Source organism: Stegostoma tigrinum, chromosome 12, assembly GCF_030684315.1.
Source record: "Stegostoma tigrinum isolate sSteTig4 chromosome 12, sSteTig4.hap1, whole genome shotgun sequence".
NCBI lineage: Eukaryota > Metazoa > Chordata > Chondrichthyes > Orectolobiformes > Stegostomatidae > Stegostoma > Stegostoma tigrinum.
Window position 1 is genome coordinate 43706 of NC_081365.1, and position 21894 is coordinate 65599.

General features: G+C 45.9%; 1 protein-coding gene across 1 annotated transcript in view; it reads right to left on the reverse strand.

The window, feature by feature from the left end:
* Positions 1-21894, reverse strand: part of LOC125456784 (cytochrome P450 2J1-like) — an 89280-nt gene that overhangs the window by 20310 nt on the left and 47076 nt on the right. Inside the window, exons 5-7 of the mRNA XM_059650055.1 lie at positions 19997-20173; positions 14421-14562; positions 1612-1799 (exon numbers count right to left, since the gene is read on the reverse strand). Coding sequence (XP_059506038.1) covers positions 1612-1799; positions 14421-14562; positions 19997-20173 — 507 coding nt within the window. The remainder of the gene's footprint in view (positions 1-1611; positions 1800-14420; positions 14563-19996; positions 20174-21894) is intronic.

Genomic DNA, 21894 nt, shown 5'->3' on the forward strand with positions numbered 1-21894 from the left:
TATCTATAAATCAGGAGACGGAAGTAAAGGCAAAACTCAAAAAATCAGTCACCAGAGACATTTGGAGTTGGGAGGGCGCTGACAAGTGCTTGGCCCCTGTTGGACTTCATCCTATGGTCTTAGAAGAAGTGTGCAGTGAGATAGTTGGTGCATTACTTTTAATTTTCCAAAACTCCCTTGGCTCAGGGACAGCCCCATTTGATTGGAATGTAAAGAGTGAAACACCTTTATTCAATAAGTAAAGAAAGCTGGAAAAGAAAAAAAAGTTCGGAAGGTTAATCGAACAGCTGTCATGAGGAAAACATTAAAGATGTTACAACAATAAACTTAGATAATCAGCCAGAGTCAGCATGGTTCTGTGAAAGGAAAATCAGGTTTGGCCAATCTGGTGGAGCTTGTGGATTAGGTAGCATATTGTACAGATAAAGGCTAACAAATGGAGGTAGCCCATTTAAATTTCCAGAAGGTATTTCATAAGGTACACATCAAATGATACTGTGGAAAATAAAAGCTCATGGAACAAAGGGTGCTGGCACCTCAACTGTTCACAATTTATATAAAGGGCAGAAAGTGTGGTTTTTAAATTTGCTGATGATGCAAAGCCAGGTAGGAAATTCAGTTGTGAAAAGGATACAGGAGGTTACAAATTTAATAAATTGTGATTAGCAAAGATGTGATAAATTGATCATAAGGTGTGCAATTATCCAGTTTGGTGGGAACAATAAAAGCAAGAACATTATTTAAATGGTGAGAGATTGCAGAGCTCTGATATGTAAAGAGATCTGAGTGTCTTTGTGAATGAATCTCAAATGTTAGTATGCAAGTGCTGCATGTAATTAGGAACGCTAATAGAATGTCACCGATAGCCACAATGTGGAGTTGCTGGTGTTCACCTGATGAAGGAGCAGCTCTTCAAAAGCTTGTGATTTCAAATAAACCTGTTGGACTATATCCTGGTGTTGTGTGACTTCTGAGAATGTTATTGGTTATTGCAAGTAGAATTGAATTTTTTTACTTTATTCACTCACAGGATGAGGGCATCGCTGGTGAAGCTGCATTTATTGCCCATCCCTAATTGCCCAGAGGGCAGTTAAGAGTCAATTACATTGCTGTGGGTCTGGACTCATATGTAGGCCAGACCGGGTAATGATGGCAGTTTCCTTCCCTAAAGAACAGTAGTGAACCAGGCGTGTTTTTCCTGACAATCGGCAATGGATTCATATCCAACCTTGCGAGTCTCACTCTATCACCCTGTACTTTCTAATAAATCTGCACCACACTCTCTCCGAATCCTACATTCAATAGGATTAATGTATCAATTTGTTTCACAACAGACCTAAAGTTTTTGTTCAAATTTACTTGCTCAAAGCTAGCAAAAACATTACAAGCTATTTTTTAAAGTGAGTTCAAGATTTGGTAGATTCAAATTCTAAACTCTCGGAGGTTAGAAGGCAGCACTAAGACACTGAAGCCTCTTTCTCAAAACGAGAATGATATCTGTACTCTCTATTTCATTACTGATTTATAGAGTTCAGATCACCCCATCCATCCAAAGACACTCCATCAAATCAATTCTTCAGCACATTTGTTTAGCAATGATTGGGTCTTCACCTTTGGGATCCTGTATCCTCTCAGCTGCACATCCTTAGTTGTTTGTCTTGAAATGTTCAAAGGGATAACATTGCCAACTCTCAAGCATTCATGGATCACAGCGTTTGTGTATGGCAGTTTTACTCGATCCACCCAGGATGGCTCCTTGTGCTGTCCAATCATAATGTCAATCTCATGATGAACTTTCTCTACAATATACAGAGCAAGAAGAAATTCAGAAATCAGAAGCAGAAACAGCATCTAGTTTTAATATCAAATATTGACATTGTGGCTAAAAAGTTTATTTCAAAATGTTTAGAAGTTGTAACAGGAAAACAGGATATTTAGCTCTGTCATTGAATGTCAGCATTTAACCTTCACACATGAAAAACAGTCCTAGCTGTCCAGATCTGTATCAGTTCTATTCTACCCTTGGATGTTTGTCCACCTAATCTACTTTAACCTTGACTTAAAGCTTCTGTATCAATAAAACATGTTAAAAATGACTTCCACTGTCTACAACTTCTTCGTCAAAGGAATTTCTCTTGCTCTTTGCTCTGTAGCATTCTACAGCACAATGCACAGATGCCATTCAATGTACTGAGTTTGTGTGAACTCTTTCAAAAGATAATCCAGATTGCTGACCGTGTGAAAGATGTTGTTAGGTTACAGGAGGCTATAAATGTATTGGTCAGGTGCACAAATCAGTAACAGATAGAATTTAGCCCTGATCAGTGGCAGGTGATGCACATGGAAGAAGTAACAAGACAAGGGAGTACTCAATGAACAGTAGGATACTAGAAAGCTCAGAGCATAGAAGGAACTTGGAATGCTTACCCAAAGATCCCTATGATAGGACACATACAGGACACTTGCCTTTACCAATCGTGGCATAGATTGCAGGAAGGCTATGTAGGTGCTGGACAGGACTTTGATTAAGCTATAGCTGGAGTACTGCAAGCATTTATGTTTACTGCACTATAAGAAGGTTGTAATTGACTGTAGGAGATGTAGAGAGTCTTTTTTCAAAAAATCATTCCTGGGATAAGGCATTTATTGCCCCAGACAGCACGTTAGCAGGTTAGAGCCAATTACATTGCTGAACAACACGCTGAAGTCACAAGTAGTCAAGGCCAGGTAAGGATGGCAGTTTCCTTCCCTGAAGGACATTAGGAGACAACAATTTCTGATAATCAACAATGACTTCATGGTCATCATAGTCATAGGAGGCATGGGATTCAGAGAAATTTGGCTGTCTGGATATAAAACTGGCTGTTCAATAGAAGACAGAGGGTAGTAGTAGATGGCAAGTATTCAGGCTGGAGCTCTGTGACCAGTGGTGTGCTACAGGGATCTGTTCTGGGACCTCTGCTCTTTGTGATCTTTATAAATGACTTGGAAGACTAAGTGGAAGGGTGGTTTAGTAAGTTTGCTGATGACACGAAGGTTGGTGGAATTGTGGACAGTGTGGAGGGCTGTTGTAGGATGCAGCGGAACATTGACAGGTTGCAGAGCTGGGCAAAGAAGTGGCAGAAGGAATTTGACACAGCAAAGTGTGAAGAGATTTATTTGGAAGGTCAAATTTGAGTGCAGAATGCAGGGTTAATGGCAGGATTCTCGGCAGTGTGGAGGAACAGAGGGATCTTGGGGTCCACGTCCATAGATCCGTCAAAGTTCCGACCCAAGTTGATAGGTTTGTAAAGAAAGTGTGTGGTGGGTTGGCTTTTATTGGCTGAGGAAAATTGAGTTTAAGAGCCTTGAGGTTATGCTGCAACTTGATAAACATCTGGTTAGACCACACTTGGAATATTATGTTCAGTTCTGGTCACCTCATTATAGGAAAGCTGTGGAAGCTTTAGAGAGGGTGCATAGAACAGAACATAGAACATAGAAAATAACAACACAGTACAGGCCCTTTGGCCCTCGATGTTGTGCTGACCTGTCACACCGATCTCAAGCCCATCTAACCTACACTATTCCATGTACGTCCATATGCTTGTCCAATGATGACTTAAATGTACCTAAAGTTGGCGAATCTACTATCGTTGCAGGCAAAGCGTTCCATTCCCTTACTACTCTCTGAGTAAAGAAACTACCTCTGACATCTGTCCTATATATTTCACCCCTCAATTTAGAGCTATGCCCCCTCGTGCTCGCTGTCACCAATCTAGGAAAAAGGCTCTCCCTATCCACTCTATATAACCCTCTGATTATTTTATATGTCTCAATTAAGTCACCTCTCAACCTTCTTCTCTCTAATGAAAACAGCCTCAAGTCCCTCAGCCTTTCCTCATAAGACCTTCCCTCCATACCAGGCAACATCCGAGTAAATCTCCTCTACACCCTTTCCAAAGCTTCCACATCCTTCTTATAATGTGGTGACCAGAACTGTGCGCAATACTCCAAGTGCGGCCACAGCAGAGTTTTGTACAGCTGCAGCATAACCTCTTGGTTCAGGAACTCGATCCCTCTATTAATAAAAGCTAAAACACTCCACGCCTACTTCTTCAACCGGGAACCTAACCCTCCCTCCACTGACCCCTTCACCCGCTTCCAACACAAGTTCTCCTCCTGGACACCATCCCCAGGCCTCCCACCTTCCCTCGACCTCTTCATCTCTAACTGCCGTCGAGACATTAACCGCCTCAACCTCTCCACCCCTCTCACCCACTCCAACCTCGCCCCCGCAGAATGGGCAGCCCTCCACTCCCTCCGCTCCAACCCCAACCTCACCATCAAACCCGCAGACAAGGGTGGCGCAGTGGTAGTATGGCGCACTGACCTCTACATCGCCGAGGCCAGACGCCAACTCTCCGACACCACCTCCTACCGCCCCCTCGATCATGACCCCACACCCAAGCACCAAACCATCATCTCCAACACCATTCATGACCTCATCACCTCAGGGGACCTCCCACCCACAGCCTCCAACCTTATTGTTCCCCAACCCCGCATGGCCAGTTTCTATCTCCTTCCCAAAATCCACAAACCTGCCTGCCCTGGTCGACCCATCGTCTCAGCCTGCTCCTGCCCCACCGAACTCATCTCCACCTATCTGGACTCCATTTTCTCCCTTTTGGTCCAGGAACTCCCTACCTACGTCCGTGAAACCACCCACGCCCTCCACCTCCTCCAGGGCTTCCAATTCCCTGGCCCCCAACGCCTCATTTTCACCATGGACGTCCAGTCCCTATACACCTGCATTCCGCATGCAGATGGCCTCAAGGCCCTCCGCTTCTTCCTGTCCCGCAGACCCGACCAGTTCCCCTCCACCGACACCCTCATCCGCCTAGCCGAATTCGTCCTCACCCTCAACAACTTCTCTTTCAATTCCTCCCACTTCCTACGGACTAAGGGGGTGGCCATGGGCACCCGCATGGGCCCCAGCTATGCCTGCCTCTTTGTAGGTTATGTGGAACAGTCCCTCTTCCGCACCTACACAGGTCCCAAACCCCCCCTCTTCCTCCGTTACATTGATGACTGTATCGGCGCCACCTCTTGCTCCCCAGAGGAGCTCGAACAGTTCATCCACTTCACCAACACCTTCCACCCCAACCTTCAGTTCACCTGGGCCATCTCCAGCACATCCCTCACCTTCCTGGACCTCTCAGTCTCCATCTCAGGCAACCAGCTTGTAACTGATGTCCATTTCAAGCCCACCGACTCCCACAGCTACCTAGAATACACCTCCTCCCACCCACCTTCCTGCAAAAATTCCATCGCCTATTCCCAACTCCTCCGCCTCCGCCGCATCTGCTCCCACGGTGAGGCATTCCACTCCCGCACATCCCAGATGTCCAAGTTCTTCAAGGACCGCAACATCCCCCCCACAGTGATCGAGAACGCCCTTGACCACGTCTCCCACATTTCCCGCAACACATCCCTCACACCCCGCCCCCGCCACAACCGCCCAAAGAGGATCCCCCTCGTTCTCACACACCACCCTACCAACCTCCGGATACAACGCATCATCCTCAGACACTTCCGCCATCTACAATCCGACCCCACCACCCAAGACATTTTTCCATCCCCACCCTTGTCTGCTTTCCAGAAAGACCATTCTCTCCGTGACTCCCTTGTTCACTCCACACTGCCCTCCAACCCCACCACACCCGGCAGCTTCCCCTGCAACTGCAGGAAATGCTACACTTGCCCCCACAACTCCTCCCTCACCCCTATCCCAGGCCCCAAGATGACTTTCCACATTAAGCAGAGGTTCACCTGCACGTCTGCCAATGTGGTATACTGCATCCACTGTACCCGGTGTGGCTTCCTCTACATTGGGGAAACCAAGCGGAGGCTTGGGGACCGCTTTGCAGAACACCTCCGCTCGGTTCGCAATAAACAACTGCACCTCCCAGTCGCAAAACCATTTCCACTGCCCCTCCCATTCTTTAGATGACATGTCCATCATGGGCCTCCTGCACTGCCACGATGATGCCACCCAAAGGTTGCAGGAACAGCAACTCATATTCCGCTTGGGAACCCTGCAGCCCAATGGTATCAATGTGGACTTCACCAGCTTCAAAATCTCCCCTTCCTCCACCGCATCCCAAAACCAGACTGGTTCGTCCCCCTCCCTCCACTGCACCACACAACCAGCCCAGCTCTTCCCCTCCACCCACTGCATCCCAAAACCAGTCCAACGTGTCTCTGCTTCCCTAACCTGTTCTTCCTCTCACCCATCCCTTCCTCCCACCCCAAGCCGCACCTCCATCTCCTACCTACTAACCTCATCCCACCTCCTTGACCTGTCCGTCTTCCCTGGACTGACCTATCCCCTCCCTACCTCCCCACCTATACTCTCCTCTCCACCTATTTTCTTTTCTCTCCATCTTCGGTCCGCCTCCCCCTCTCTCCCTATTTATTCCAGAACGCTCTCCCCATCCCCCTCTCTGATGAAGGGTCTAGGCCCGAAACGTCAGGTTTTGTGCTCCTGAGATGCTGCTGGGCCTGCTGTGTTCATCCAGCCTCACATTTCATTATCTAAAACACTGTATGCCTTCTTAACAGCCCTGTCAACCTGGGTGGCAACTTTCAAGGATCTGGGTACATGGATACCGAGATCTCTCTGCTCATCTACACTACCAAGAATCTTACCATTAGCCCAGTACTTTGCCTTCCGGTTACTCCTACCAAAGTGCATCACCTCACACTTGTCTGCATTAAACTCCATTTGCCACCTCTCAGCCCAGCTCTGCAGCTTATCTATGTAGTGGGTGCAGAGATTTACCAGGATGCTGCCTGGACTGGGGGGCAGCTCTTAGGAGGAAAGGTTGAGGGAGCTAGGGCTTTTTTCAGTGGAGTGAAGAAGGATGAGAGGTGACTTGATAGAGGTGTACAAGATGATGAAAGGCATAGATATAGTGGATAGTCAGAGACCTTTTCTCAGGGCGGAAATGACTATTACAAGGGGGCATAATTTTCAGATGATTGGAGGAAGCTATGGGGAGATGTCAAGGGTAGGTTCTACACACAGAGAGTGGTGAGTGTGAGGAATGTGCTGTTGGCAGTGGTAGTGGAATCAGATACTTTAGAGAAGTTTAAGCAACTCTTGGATCGGCCCATGGAGGATAGTAAAATGTAGGGTATGCATGGTAGATTGATCTTAGTAGGATAATAGGCCAGCACAACATTATGGACTGAAGGGCCTGTGCTGTGCTGTACTGCTCTGTGTTCTACGTCCTAGGAGACTCTTAATTCCAGATTTTTATTGAATTCAGATTTCACCATCTGCTGTGGTGGGATTCAAATCCACGTCACCAGAACATTAAGATAATAAAATGTGAGGCTGGATGAACACAGCAGGCCAAGCAGCATCTCAGGAGCACAAAAGCTGACGTTTCGGGCCTAGACCCTTCATCAGAGAGGGGGATGGGGACAGGGAACTGGAATAAATAGGGAGAGAGGGGGAGGCGGACCGAAGATGGAGAGTAAAGAAGATAGGTGGAGAGAGTGTAGGTGGGGAGGTAGGGAGGGGATAGGTCGGTCCAGGGAAGACGGACAGGTCAAGGAGGTGGGATGAGGTTAGTAGGTAGATGGGGGTGCGGCTTGGGTTGGGAGGAAGAGATGGGTGAGAGGAAGAACCGGTTAGGGAGGCAGAGACAGGTTGGACTGGTTTTGGGATGCAGTGGGTGGGGGGGTAGAGCTGGGCTGGTTGTGTGGTGCAGTGGGGGGAGGGGACGAACTGGGCTGGTTTAGGGATGCAGTAGGGGAAGGGGAGATTTTGAAACTGGTGAAGTCCACATTGATACCATACGGCTGCAGGGTTCCCAGGCGGAATATGAGTTGCTGTTCCTGCAACCTTCGGGTGGCATCATTGTGGCAGTGCAGGAGGCCCATGATGGACATGTCATCTAGAGAATGGGAGGGGGAGTGGAAATGGTTTGCGACTGGGAGGTGCAGTTGTTTGTTGCGAACCGAGCGGAGGTGTTCTGCAAAGCGGTCTCCAAGCCTCCGCTTGGTTTCCCCAATGTAGAGGAAGCCGCACCGGGTACAGTGGATGCAGTATACCACATTGGCAGATGTGCAGGTGAACCTCTGCTTAATGTGGAATGTCATCTTGGGGCCTGGGATGGGGGTGAGGGAGGAGGTGTGGGGACAGGTGTAGCATTTCCTGCGGTTGCAGGGGAAGGTGCCGGGTGTGGTGGGGTTTGAGGGCAGTGTGGAGCGAACAAGGGAGTCACGGTGAGAGAGGTCTCTCCGGAAAGCTGACAGGGGAGGGGATGGAAAAATGTCTTGGGTGGTGGGGTCGGTCACTTGCACATCTGCCAATGTGGTATACTGCATCCACTGTACCCGGTGCGGCTTCCTCTACATTGGGGAAACCAAGCGGAGGCTTGGGGACCGCTTTGCAGTACACCTCCGCTCAGTTCGCAACAAACAACTGCACCTCCCAGTCACAAACCATTTCCACTCCCCCTCCCATTCTCTAGATGAAATGTCCATCGTGGGCCTCCTGCACTGCCACAATGATGCCACCCGAAGGTTGCAGGAACAGCAACTCATATTCCGCCTGGGAACCCTGCAGCCTAATGGTATCAATGTGGACTTCACCAGTTTCAAAATCTCCCCTTCCCCTACTGCATCCCTCAACCAGCCCAGTTCGTCCCCTCCCCCCACTGCACCACACAACCAGCCCAGCTCTTCCCCTCCACCCACTGCATCCCAAAACCAGTCCAACCTGTCTCTGCCTCCCTAACCAGTTCTTCCTCTCACCCATCCCTTCCTCCCACCCCAAGCCGCACCCCCAGCTACCTACTAACCTCATCCCACCTCCTTGACCTGTCCGTCTTCCCTGGACCAACCTATCCCCTCCCTACCTCCCCACCTACACTCTCTCCACCTATCTTCTTTACTCTCCATCTTCGGTCCGCCTCCCCCTCTCTCCCTATTTATTCCAGTTCCCAGTCCCCATCCCCCTCTCTGATGAAGGGTCTAGGCCCGAAACGTCAGCTTTTGTGCTCCTGAGATGCTGCTTGGCCTGCTGTGTTCATCCAGCCTCACATTTTATTATCTTGGAATTCTCCAGCATCTGCAGTTCCCATTATCTCTCACCAGAACATTACCTTGGTATCTGGCTTAATAGTCTTGCAATAATACTGCTGGGCCATCACCTTCCCATTAAATTCCAGAATGTTGCCTGGGATGGAGCACTTTAACAATGAAAAGAGGCTAAATAAGGTCAGGTTTTTTTTGGAGCCGAGAAGGCTGGGTGTGTGGAGGTGGGTGGGACTGGGGTTGTGGATGCAGGGTTAACTTGGTGAGATGAATAAGTTTATGAGGGGCATGGACAAGGTGAATAGAAAGCATTTGGTTCCCTTAGTCAAAGGTCAATAACAAGGGGCCATAATTTTAAGGTGAAAGGCAGGAAGTTTAGAGGGGATTTGAGGAAAACCATTTTCACCCAGAAGATGGTGGGCATCCAGAAAGCACTGCGCGGTAGTTAAGCGGGTAACATCACAACCTCATAATCTTTAAAACCTTTAAAAAGCATTTGAAATGTCATAACATTTGACTCAGTCTATATTTCCTGATGCTTCAGGAAAACTGTCAATATAACCAAAGACCCCTCCCAGCCTGCTATACTCTCTCCCATCAGGCAGAAGATACAAAAGTTTGTAAACACATGTCAGCAGATTCAAGAAAAGATTCTTGCTAGCTGTGATAAAACTTTTGAACAAACGTCTCATGTATTAAAGTTGATCTTTCTCTGCATCTACTCTTTTCTGCTCTATTATCCTGATGTACTTACATATGAAGTGTTTGCTGGATAGCGCACAAAAAAAATGTTTTTCACTCTTGGTACATGTGACAACAATTAAATCAAATCAAGTCAACATCCAAGGCTATTGGCCTTCTGCTGGGAAGTAGGGCTAGTGTAGATTTAGTCACCAGTACAGGCTTGATGGACTGAAAGGCATTTTCTATGCTGTGTGATTCAATGAATCTAATTGACCCCATGCTCTTCTAGAATAGCACTGCAACTAAAAAAAGGTAAAAAGACAGAAATTGCTGGAAAAGCTCAACAATATCAGAAATCCGTTCTGACAAAGGATCACTGAACCTGAAAGTTATATCTGATTTCTCTCCATGGATACTATCAGATCTGCTGAGCTTTGCCGGCAATTTCTGTCTTTGTTTCTGATCCACAGTGCTTTAATTTTTTTTGTTGAGAAATTAGTTAAGTTGTTTTTTGAAAGCTACGTATTGAATCAATCAGTACATTCCAAATCCTAATCATTCACTTTCATACATTTAATCTAGCACTTTCATACATTTAATCTAGTCACCGTATTCTGTTCTTTCCAATACTCTAAAATTCCTAATGCAAGGACTGACAATTAGTAACTCATTTAAGTCTGATTCATTATCAAATTGAATGGATGTCTGGAAGTGGAAGAGAAGTGTATTCAAAGGAAATTAAAATTTCTTTTGCACTTCAACCTATAAGAAATCTTTCCTTTTGTTCTAATACCCACACCACCATCTTCACTTGCTCAAATGGTCTATTTTGAGCAGTTGTGGAGGAGGATTCTTGGCCATGAATGTTAACTCTGTTTCTCTCTCTCTTCACAGGAACTCTTGATTGGCTGAGTATTTCCAGCACTTTCTATTCTAACGAATGAAATGTAGGGACTGGAGGCACATTGGGGAGGTAATGGCCTAGTGGAATTGTCACTGGATTGTTAATCTGGAAAGCCAACTAATCACCTGGGGAAACTGTGATAACAAGGTGTAGAGCTGGATGAACACAGCAGGCCAAGCAGCATCAGAGGAGCAGGAAGGCTGATGTTTCAAGCCGAGACCCTTCTTCAGAAGTGGGGGAGGGGAAGGGGGTTCTGAAATAAATAGGGAGAGAGGGGGAGGCGGATAGAAAATGGATAGAGGAGAAGATAGGTGGAGAGGAAACTGACAGATCAAAGAGACAAGGATGGAGCCAGTAAATGTGAATGTGGGTGGGATGTTAGGGAGCGATAGGTCAGCCCAGGGAGGACGGACAGGTCAAGGAGGCAGGATGAGGTTAGTAGGTAGGATTTGGGGGGGTGGGGCTTGAGGTGGGAGGAGGGGATTGGTGGGAGGAAGAACAGGTTAGGGAGGCAGGTCAAGCAGGGCTGGTTTTGGGATGCGGTGGGGGAAGGGGAGATTTTGAAGCTTGTGAAGTCCTCATTGATTCCATTGGGCTGCAGGGTTCCCAAGCGGAATATGAGTTGCTGTTCCATCAACCTTCGGGTGGCATCGTTGTGGCACTGCAGGAGGCCCAGGATGGACATGTCAGCTGAGGATTGGGAGGCGAAGTTGAAATGGTTCACGACTGGGAGGTGCAGTTGTTTATTGCGAACCAAGCGTAGGTGTTCTGCAAAGTGGTCCCCAAGCCTCCGCTTGGTTTCGCCAATGTAGAGGAGGCCACAACAGGAACAGTGGCTGCAGTATACCACATTGGTAGATGTGCAAGTGAACCTCTGCTTGATGTGGAAAGTCTGGGATGGGGATGAGGGGGGAGGTGTGGGCGTAGGTGTAGCACTTCCAGCGGTTGCAGGGGAAGGTGCCGACTGATTCTTAACTGCCCTCTGGGCAATTAGGGACAGGCAATAAATGCTGTCTAGTCAGTGATGCCCTCATCCTGAGGATGAATTTAAAAAACACAGTTGCTAGGTATGAAAATCTGTTTTTTTTGATTTTATAAAAGTATAGTTTAGTTGTAGTCGGCATTAAACCAAAATCCACAGTTTAAATTCTGTAGTTCCTGCTATTTATTTAGGTTTGAAAAAGACTGTCAATGAAAGACAAACAAACTTAGAAGTGGCTGAAACTGGAGCTCTTTATTTGATGTGGAGCTGCCAGTGTTGGCTTGGAGTGGACAAAGTCAGAAGTCAGACGACACCAGGTTACAGTCCAACAGGTTTATTTGAAATCACTAGCTTTTGGAGCGTTATACCTTGACAAAAGAGCAATGGTCCGAAAGCTTGTAATTTCAAATAAACCTATTCAACTATAACCTGGTCTTGTCTGACTTCTGACTTTGCCTATTCATATTTTTCAAGATGCCTCTTAAACATTGGTATTTTACCTGCTTCTACCACCTCTTCTAGCAATGCATTCCAGCCACTTAACCACCCTCTGCGTAAAAACCTTGCTCTCACATCTCCTGTAAATTTTCCTCCTGTTATTTTAAACCCATGTCCCTCAGTATTTAACATTTCTGACTTACGGGTGCCTGTCTGTGTGGAGTTTGCATGTTCTCCCCATGTCTGTGTGTGTTGTGACCACTTCCATGCATGTTACCACCTTAAAGACGTGCCATTTCTGAAATGTGAATGATGGCTCCTCCAGCCAAAAACAAAGAACAAAGAAAAGAACTAAGAAAATTACAGCACAGGAACAGGCCCTTCGGCCCTCCAAGCCTGCGCCAATCAAATCCTCTGTCTAACCTGTCATCTATTTTCTAACAGTCTGTGTCCATTTGCTCCCTGCCCATCCATGTACCTGTCCAAATATACATTAAAAGATGCTAACGTGTCTGCGTCTAACACCTCCACTGGCAACGCGTTCCAGGCACCCACCACCCTCTGTGTAAAGAACTTTCCACGCATATCTCCCTTAAACGTTCCTCCTCAAGACAATGTTTGTAGACAGTGCATGGGATGGAGTCTACCCTTGTCATGAATTGCTATGTTGGTGCTTCCTTTGGAACCAGGAATTACCTAACAGGTAGAGTAATCTTAAATCTGAACAGGGAATACTTTATTGACGATGCACACACCACCAAGTCAGTTCTAGAATGGTCCACAAGCTACCTCCTCTAAGTCACCTAACCAGCTCTCTTAAAGGGGCAGAACCCTCAACTACATCTGATTAAATCCTGGCCCTGAGAATCTTCTCCAAGAATTTTTGTACGACTGATGTAAGGCTCACTGGCCTGTAATTTCCCAGATTATCCAGTTGCCCTTATTGAACAGAGGAACAATATTAGCTATTCTCCAGTTTCATCTTCTTGCCAGTGTTAATTTTCTACAACTCTTCACTCTCACTAGAAGCTAGGATTTCAGTTCTAAGAAATTTCTGTTGTCTTCCTGAGTGAAAAGAACCACAAAGTGATCAGTTATCTTCTCTGGCAATTCTCTATCCCCCACTATAAATTCTCTTCATTCTGCCTTCAATGGACCTGCATTCATTTTAACCAAGTGCCTAATTTTCACCTTCTATGGAAGCTTTAACAGTCCCTTTTTCTGTTCATTAATAAATTGCTTTCACAATCTATTCTCTCTTTCTTCACTAGTCTCCCGGCCTTTCTTGATGCATTCAAAAAGCTCCAATCTTCAGATTTAATGCTATTTCCTGAAACTTTTTCAACATCTTTTTTCAATTCTAAACACTCAAACTTATAAACATAGAACATAGAACATAGAAAAGCACAGCACAGTACAGGCCCTTCGGCCCACGATGTTGTGCCGTGGATTGATCCTAATCCAAAAATAAAATAACCTAACCTACATTCCCCTCAATTCACTGCTGCCCATGTGCATGTCCAGCAGTCGCTTAAATGTCACTAATGACTCCGCTTCCACGACTACCACTGGTAAACTATTCCATGTGCTCACAACTCTCTGGGTGAAGAACCTCCCTCTGACGTCTCCTCTATACCTTCCTCCTAACACCTTAAAACTATCACCCCTCGTGGCAGTCAATCCTGCCCTGAGGAAACGTCTCTGGCTATCGACTCTATCCATGCCTCTCATTACCCTGTACATCTCGATCAGGTCACTTCTCTTCCTCCTTCTCTCCAGAGAGAAAAGTCCGAGCTCAGTCAATCTCTCCTCGTAAGACAAGCCCTCCAGTCCAGGCAGCATCCTGGTAAACCTCCTTTGCACCCTCTCCAAAGCATCCACCTCTTTCCTATAACAGGGCGACCAGAACTGGACACAATATTCCAAGTGTGGTCTCACCAGGGTTTTGTAGAGCTGCAGCAAAACCTTACGGCTCTTAAACTCGATTCCCCCTGTTAATGAAAGCCAAAACACCATATGCTTTCTTAACAACTTTATCCACTTGGGTGGCAAACAGTCTGGGGTCACCCTCAGAGAAACCTGAGAAAGGGTTGTGTCTTGTGGTAATACAGTAAAGGTTTTCAGTTAGCTTCAGAGAAATCGTGGATTCAGTAAATGATCATTCTGCATCAAAGTACATAGGAAATGTTAACACTTCACCTTGTGTTCTTTCCAAATCATGCCTTTTTGATACAGATGTCGTTAGCTTCCTAAGCCTTCCCTGCTAACATTCCTTGCTGTTTCTGAAGCTTCTTATTGTGCTAGAACGTGAACATTCTGTACCTTGGATGCATGGATACACTGTCATGTAGAGAAGCAGCCACCGCAACACTGACACAATGGTTTCGGTGCCACCCATTATCAAATCAGTGGTGCAGGCAACTAGGTTTTCCAGAGTGAAGGTGGAATTTTCATCACCATTCACCTGCCAAAAGAAACCAGAGGCAATTAGAACCGCAGGCTGGGAATAGGACAGAGCAATTAGAACCGCAGGCTGGGAAAAGGACATAGCAATTAGCTCCATTATTGTTAAAAAGGCTCTGACAAATACCTGAGGAGGTAACTCCATTTAACACATTGGACAAGTATGGTACCTACCGAGAATCCTGCCTTTAATCCTATATTCAGCATTTAAGTTCGACCTTCCAAAATGCATCACTTCGCATTTATCCAGGTTGAACTCCATCTGTCAATGTCTCACTGAAGCCTGCAATAGATCTCAATACTATCAACGACACCTCCAACCTTTGTGTCATCAGCAAACATACTAACACAACCCTCAACCTCCTCGTCCAAGTCATTTATAAAAACTACAAAGAGCAGAGGCCCAAGAACAGAGCCCTGTGGGACACCACTCAGCACTGACCTCCAAGCAGAATACTTACCATCTACAACCACTCTCTGCCTCCTGTCAGCCAACCAATTCTGAATCCAGACAGCCAAATCACCCTGTATCCCATACCTCCTGACTTTATGAATGAGTCTGCCATGGAGAACCTTATCAAATCCCTTGCTGATGCCCATGTACACCACATCCACTGCTCGACCCTCATCAACCTGTCTCGTGACCGCCTCAAAGAACTCAATAAGATTTGTAAGGCATGACCTGCCCTTCACAAAGCCATGCTGACTCCCTTTAATCACGCTATGCTTTTCCAAATAGGCATAAATCCTATCCCTCAGAATTCTTTCCAAAACCTTGCTGACCACAGACATAAGACTAACTGGTATGTAATTTCCAGGGATTTCCCTATTCTCTTTCTTGAAAAGAGAAACATCATTTGCCTCCCTCCAGTCTTCCAGTACCACTCCCGTGGAGACTGAGGAAGCAAAGATCTTCTCCAGCAGCTTAGCAACCTCCTTTCTCACTTCCTGGAGCAACCTAGGATAAATCTGGTCTGGCCCTGGGGACATATCAATCTTAATGTTTGCCAAAATTTCCAGCACATCAACTTCCTCAATCTCGATCTGTTCAAGCCTGTTTTCCTGCTCCTCAAAGTTCTCATTCACAACAAGGTCCCTTTCCTGAGTGAAAACTGAAGCAAAAAGCTCATTTAGGGCTTCCCCTATCTGCTCAGACTCCATGCACAAGTTCCCTTCGCTATCCCTGATCGGCCCTACCTTCTCCCTGATCATTCTCTTATTCCTCACATATGAGTAAAATGCCTTTGGGTTTTCCCTAATCCTTCCTGCCAAGCATTTCTCGTGCCCCCTCCTGGCCCACCTCACTCCACTTTTGAGCTCCTTCCGAGCAAGCCTGTAATCTTCTAAAGCTGTACTAGACCCTTGCTTCCTCCACCTTATGTATGCTGCCTTTTTCTTTTTGACAAGAAGCAGCTCTGTACCCGTCATCCAAGGCTCCTTAATCTTGCCCCTTCTTACCTGTCTCAGAGGAACAAATTTATGCATCACTCGCAACAACTGCTCCTTCAACAGTCTCCACATGTCTGTTGTGCCCTTTCTGTGGAACAATTGCTCCCAATCTATACTTCCCAACTCCTGTCTGATAGCGACATAGTTTCCTTTACCCCAGTTAAATATCTTCCCCTGGTAACTGCTCCTTTCCCTTTCCATGGCTATGGTAAATGTGAGCCTGTTGTGGTCACTGTCGCCAAAGTGTTCTCCCACCACGAGATCTGACATCTGTCCTGGCTCATTGCCAAGCATCAAATCCAAAATGGCCTCCCCCCCTCGTCAGCCTGTCCACATACTGAGTAAGGAAACCCTCCTGAACACACCTGACAAAAATGGCTCCATCCAAACCATCTGCACTAAGGAGGTTTCAATCTATATTGGGAAAGTTGAAGTCACCCATAACAACATCCCTGCTACGTTTGCACTTTTCAACAATCTGCCGGCCAATGTGTTCTTCGATCTCCCTACTGCTATTTGGGGGTCTGTAGAAAACCCCCAGTGAGGTGACTGCTCCCTTGCTGTTCCTTACTTCCACCCATATTGACTCAGTCGACAAACCTTCCTCGGCAACCTCAGCCCATACCACCTCAGTAGACGAGTCCTCAAAGGTTCTTTCAGCCGCCGTTATACTGTCCTTGACCAACAAAGTCACACCTCCCCCTCTTTTACCACCCTCCCTGACCTTAATCAAAGATCTAAACCCTGGAACCTGCAACATCCATTTCTGACCCTGCTCTATCCACGTCTCCGAAATGGCCACAACATCGAAGTCCCAGGTACCTATCCAAGCTGCAAGCTCACCTACCTTATTCCGGATACTCCTGGCATCAAAGTAGACACACTTCAATCTGGCATGCTGTCTGCCAGCACACACCTGTGACAGTGAAGCCCTGACCATGTCCTCCCTACGCTCATCCACCTGTGTACTAGGACTACACCTCAGTTTACCACGGATCCATCCCATTACTGTGGTAGCCATTCCTGTTACAATGCCACTGTGCGTATGTGATAAATACAGTGGACTCTCACTTTAAGAGTCCATTCAAATGACATCATGATGAATTTATTGGCTTTTTGCGAGGAAAACAGGTCAGTCTAAAGATCTGCGTTATAAAACTCTTGCTGTTGTTTTAACACTCCTGTTTCCTCCTCCTCCTTGAAATGTAACAGGTACCCATTCAGTTACCATGGAGGAGAAAACAGATTTTACATTTTAAACCCAACACGAATCTTTTTCAAAAATGAAGTGCGGTGGAAAAGTTTGGTTTTTATGTTATTTACAAAAGTGGGGAGGAGAAGGGAATGGAACAAATGGTGAAAGTGATCAGGGCAAAAGGCAAAGAGACTGCTAATGGTAGTACAGAGTGGAGATACCTCGCACAGATGTTTTCTAACCAGGCATTCTGCATGTAATCTTACTGCCCTTGAAATTTTGCTGCTGATGAGAAAAGTGCAATATCTTTGACTCTCAGCTGGCTGAGCCAACATGCTCAGTTCCAAATTTCTTCATGGTTTAATCTCCAAATGCTTTTCTTTAGGGCCAAGAAAATTAAATGCCCTATGATACATTGACTACCAGTGAAAGAAAATTGCATGACTTGGTGATGGATGATGAGGCAGATTAATTATGGATCCGAGAGTAAAAGATCCCCTATGGAACAGTAACTATAACATAGCAGGATTTAGCATTCAGTTTGAGAAATGTGTGTCGGAAATAACTGTGCTACACGTAAATAAGAAGAGGTAGATTGTGGGTGACATAAAAAGTTTGCAGAGAGATATGAACGGGTTAAGTGAGTGAACAACAACTTGGTGGATGAAATACAATATGAAAGAATGTGAGGTAATACATTTTGGCAGAAAGAATAAAGATAGCAGCAGCACAGCAGGATTTGGAAATATTTTTCTGAAGGGTCTTGACCTGAAACGTCAAACTTTCCTGCTCCTCTGATGCTGGTTGGCCTGTTGTGTTCCTCCAGCTTCACACCGAGTTATCTGGGATTTGGAAGTTCGTGTGCATGAATTAAAAGATGGTTAACATCGAGGTCAGCAGGTCATTGGGAAAGAAATGGAATGTTGGCCTTTATTTGAAAGGGAAAGGAATACAGAAATAAGACGTTCAAACGACAATGCTTCTGTTAGGTGCCAAGTGTCTGTCTATCTTAATCCCCTTTTCTAGCACTTGGCCCTTGACATTTGGACCTTCACAATCTCACCCCACTATGAAGGATGTACTTCCCTCCCCACTCTTATCTGCCTTCGGAGGGACCGCTCTCTCCATGACTTCCTCGTCCACTCTGCACTCCCCACTAGCCCCACCACCACCAGCACCTTTCCCTGCAACCACAGGAAGTGCTCCACCTGCCCCTACACCATATCCCCCTCACCTCCATCCCAGGCCCCAAGAAAACCTTCCACATTAAATAGATGTTCACCTGCACATCTGCTAATGTGGTCTATTGTTTGCGCTGTTCCTGATGTGGCCTCCTCTACATCAGGGAGACCAAGCAGAGGCTCGGAGGCCACTTTGTACAGCACCTATGCTCGGTTCATGACAAACGACAACAGCTCCCAGTCGCGAACCACTTGAACGCCCCTTTTCTCTCCCAGGACAGCATGTCCATCCTGGGCCTCCTCTATGTCACAATGATGCCACCCAAAAACTGGAGGAACAGCACCTCATATTCCTCCCTGGAAGCCCACAAACTAATGGTCTCAATGTGGACTTTACTAGTTTCAAAATCTCCCCATCCCCGACCTCATCCCAAGACCATCCCCCTCACCACTCATCCCCAACTCATAGACCTATCTGTCTTCTCTCCCACCTATCAGCTCCTCCCACCTCACTGACCAATCCCCTTCATCTCTATTTATTTCAGAGCACCCTTCCCCTCCCTCATTTCTGAAGAAGGGTCCTGACCCGAAATATCAGCATTTCTGTTCGTCTGATGCTGCCTGGCCTGCTGTGTTCCTCCAGCTCCACACCTTGTTACATTTGAACACATGGCATGTGTTCATGCATATATTTATCCTACCTCTACCAGCCTTTCAGTCAGTGAGTTCTAGATAACCACACTCCACTGAGTGAAAAAATGTTTCCTGAAATCAAGTCTGAACCTTCTGCTTCTTCCTTGAATCTGTGCCACTTTGTAATGTTCCCTCTACTAATGGGAAAAGTTTCTCTCTGTCTGCATTGTGTGTCCCTCAGAACTTTGTACACCAACATCAGCTAATACCCTAACTATAACTCCTCAGCCTTCCATGTCCCATCGAGTCTGCTCTGCTGTTTGATCATAGCTGGCATGCTTTTCAATCCCATTCTCCTGCCTTTTTCCTGTAATCTTTGATCCCTCTAAAAAAAAGCAGCTCCAGCCCATCTATTTTCCCTTTATGGCACCATCATAATTTCCTTAATCTTATATTCAATACTGAGTAATGAAGGCAAGTGTCTCCATCTGTGTTCTTATACAAAGCCAAAAGAATGATGAATGCTGTTCTGAGGAAGGGTCACCAGAGTCAAAACCTTAGCCCTAATTTCTCTTCACTGATATTGCCAGAACTGCTGAGCCTTTCCAGCAACTTCTGTTTTTGTGCCTTCTTGACCACCTTTTGGATGAGAATAGATGGATGTTTAAGGATCAGCATGGAAGACATGGGCCAAAGGGCCTGTTTCCATTCTGTAAAAACTCCACAACTCGTATCAAACAAGTAAATTACAGGGATATAGTGAAAAAGCAGAGGAGTGTTGGTGAACACTACTCCTAACTGTTTTACTAAAATCTTTGTATCTCTCTCTAGCTTCAAGTAAATTTCACAATATCATGCCTGTCACTCTTTCCATTTTCTGTTTTCTTGCCTCTGTGTTTGTGTAATTTCACAATTATATATGTTCCTTTGTTTGATAAAGTGATAGACATTTAACTTATTGCTCACTGATTCCTCACCTTCTCCATTTTATTCAAGTAACAGTCAGTGAAATCTCGTGGAGTCTCAGGATTTCTACTCATTTGATGATGGTTGACTTGTTCTAAGAGGATCTCCACCAGCTGATGCCATTCTGCAAACAGCCTCTGATGTGCTCCTGGCATGAACTGCATCACCATTGGCAATAGATTATACAACTGGAATTAAAATAAAAAGCATGTCATATAGTATTCTTCAATACACAAACAGGCCATTCTTCCCACTTGGTCCACGTTAGTGTTTGTGACACAGATCTGCCTCATTCAACTCATCCTATCACTACAATCCTCCCACTCCTTATATGTGTTAATTTATTATTTAGGCAAAGATGTTTCTTTTGAATTACTCAGTGCATAATCAGTGCATAGTAACATAGAAAATAGAAGTGGGAGTTCTAGTGCTGGGTTCTCTCAAGGTAAACCTGCAGTTTGAGTCAGCAGTCAGGAAGGCAAATACAATGTTGGCATTTATTTTGAGAGGCCTTGAATATAAAAGCAGGAATGCACTACTGAGGCTTTATTAGGGTCTGGTCAGAACAGGAAGATATGGCGGATGAATATGTGGCTAAAGAATTGGTGCAGAGGGCAGGGATTCGGATCCCTCAATCATTGGGATCTTTTCTGGAGCAGAGATGACCTGTTCAAGAAGGACAGTTTCCACTTGAACTGGAGGGGGAGCCAATATCCTGGTGGGCAGATTTGCTAGTGCGGCAAGAGAGGATTTAAACTAAATTGGCAGGAGGGGTGGTTTGGTCTTCGAGCAGAGAGGCAAGTGTGAGGGTGGAAGGAGATACAATAATCAGAAATAAAATAAAGAGACAGGTCAGGCTGGAACAGGGCAGGGAATGAAGAATGCCAGTTGGATTAAATTGCATCTATTTCAATGCAAGAGGGCTGACAGGTAAGGCTGATAAACTCAGGGTGTGGATAGATACGTGGGGCTGGGATATTAGAGCCATTACAGAAATATGGCTAAAGCAGGGACAGCTTAATGTGCCGGGGTATAGGTGTTTTAGGCAGGACAGAGGTGGAGGAAAGAGGGGAGGGGGAGCTTTATTTTTGGCTGAGGGGCATATAACAGCAGTAGTCAGAGATGAAATAACTGAGGGATCATCTGGTCAGGCTAGGTGGGTGGAGCTAAGAAATAAGGAGACGGTGATATCAGCCCCCTAACAGTCAACAGGAATCAAAGGAACAAATATGCACAGAAATTGCAGAGTTGTCAGAGTAAGGGATTTTGGGTTTCCCTAACATAATCTGGGACTGCCATAGTGTTAAGGGATTAGATGTTAAATGTGTTCAGGAAACTTTCCTCAAGCAGTATATAGAGGGTCTTACTCGGAAGGGGGAGAAACTCCACCTACTCTTGAGTAACAGGGCAGGGCAGGTGACTGAGGTGATGGGGGGACACTTTTGGAACCAATGACTCTAGTTCTATTAATTTTAAAATAACGAGTTTTGAGAAGATTTGTAGCTCAGGTTGAGGTTCTGGATGTGAGTTTGCTCGCTGAGCTGGAAGGTTAGTTTTCAGACGTTTCGTCACCATTCTAGGTAACATCATCAGTGAGCCTCCGACAAAGCGCTGGTGTTATGTCCCGCTTTCTATTTATCTGGTTAGGTTTCCTTGGGTTGGTGATGTCATTTCCTGTTCTTTTCCTCAGGGGATGATCACATCCCGAATTTTTAAATAGTTATGGAAAAGGACAAAACCGCTCCACAGGTTCGAGTTCTAAATAGAGGCAAGCCAATTTTGATGGAATTAGACAGGATCTTGCAGGGCTTGATTGGAGTAGCTGGTTTGCAGGCAAAGAAATCTGTGGCAAGTGGGAGAGCCTTAAAAGCGTGATAGATGGAGTTCAAGGGCTGTATGTTCTTATGAG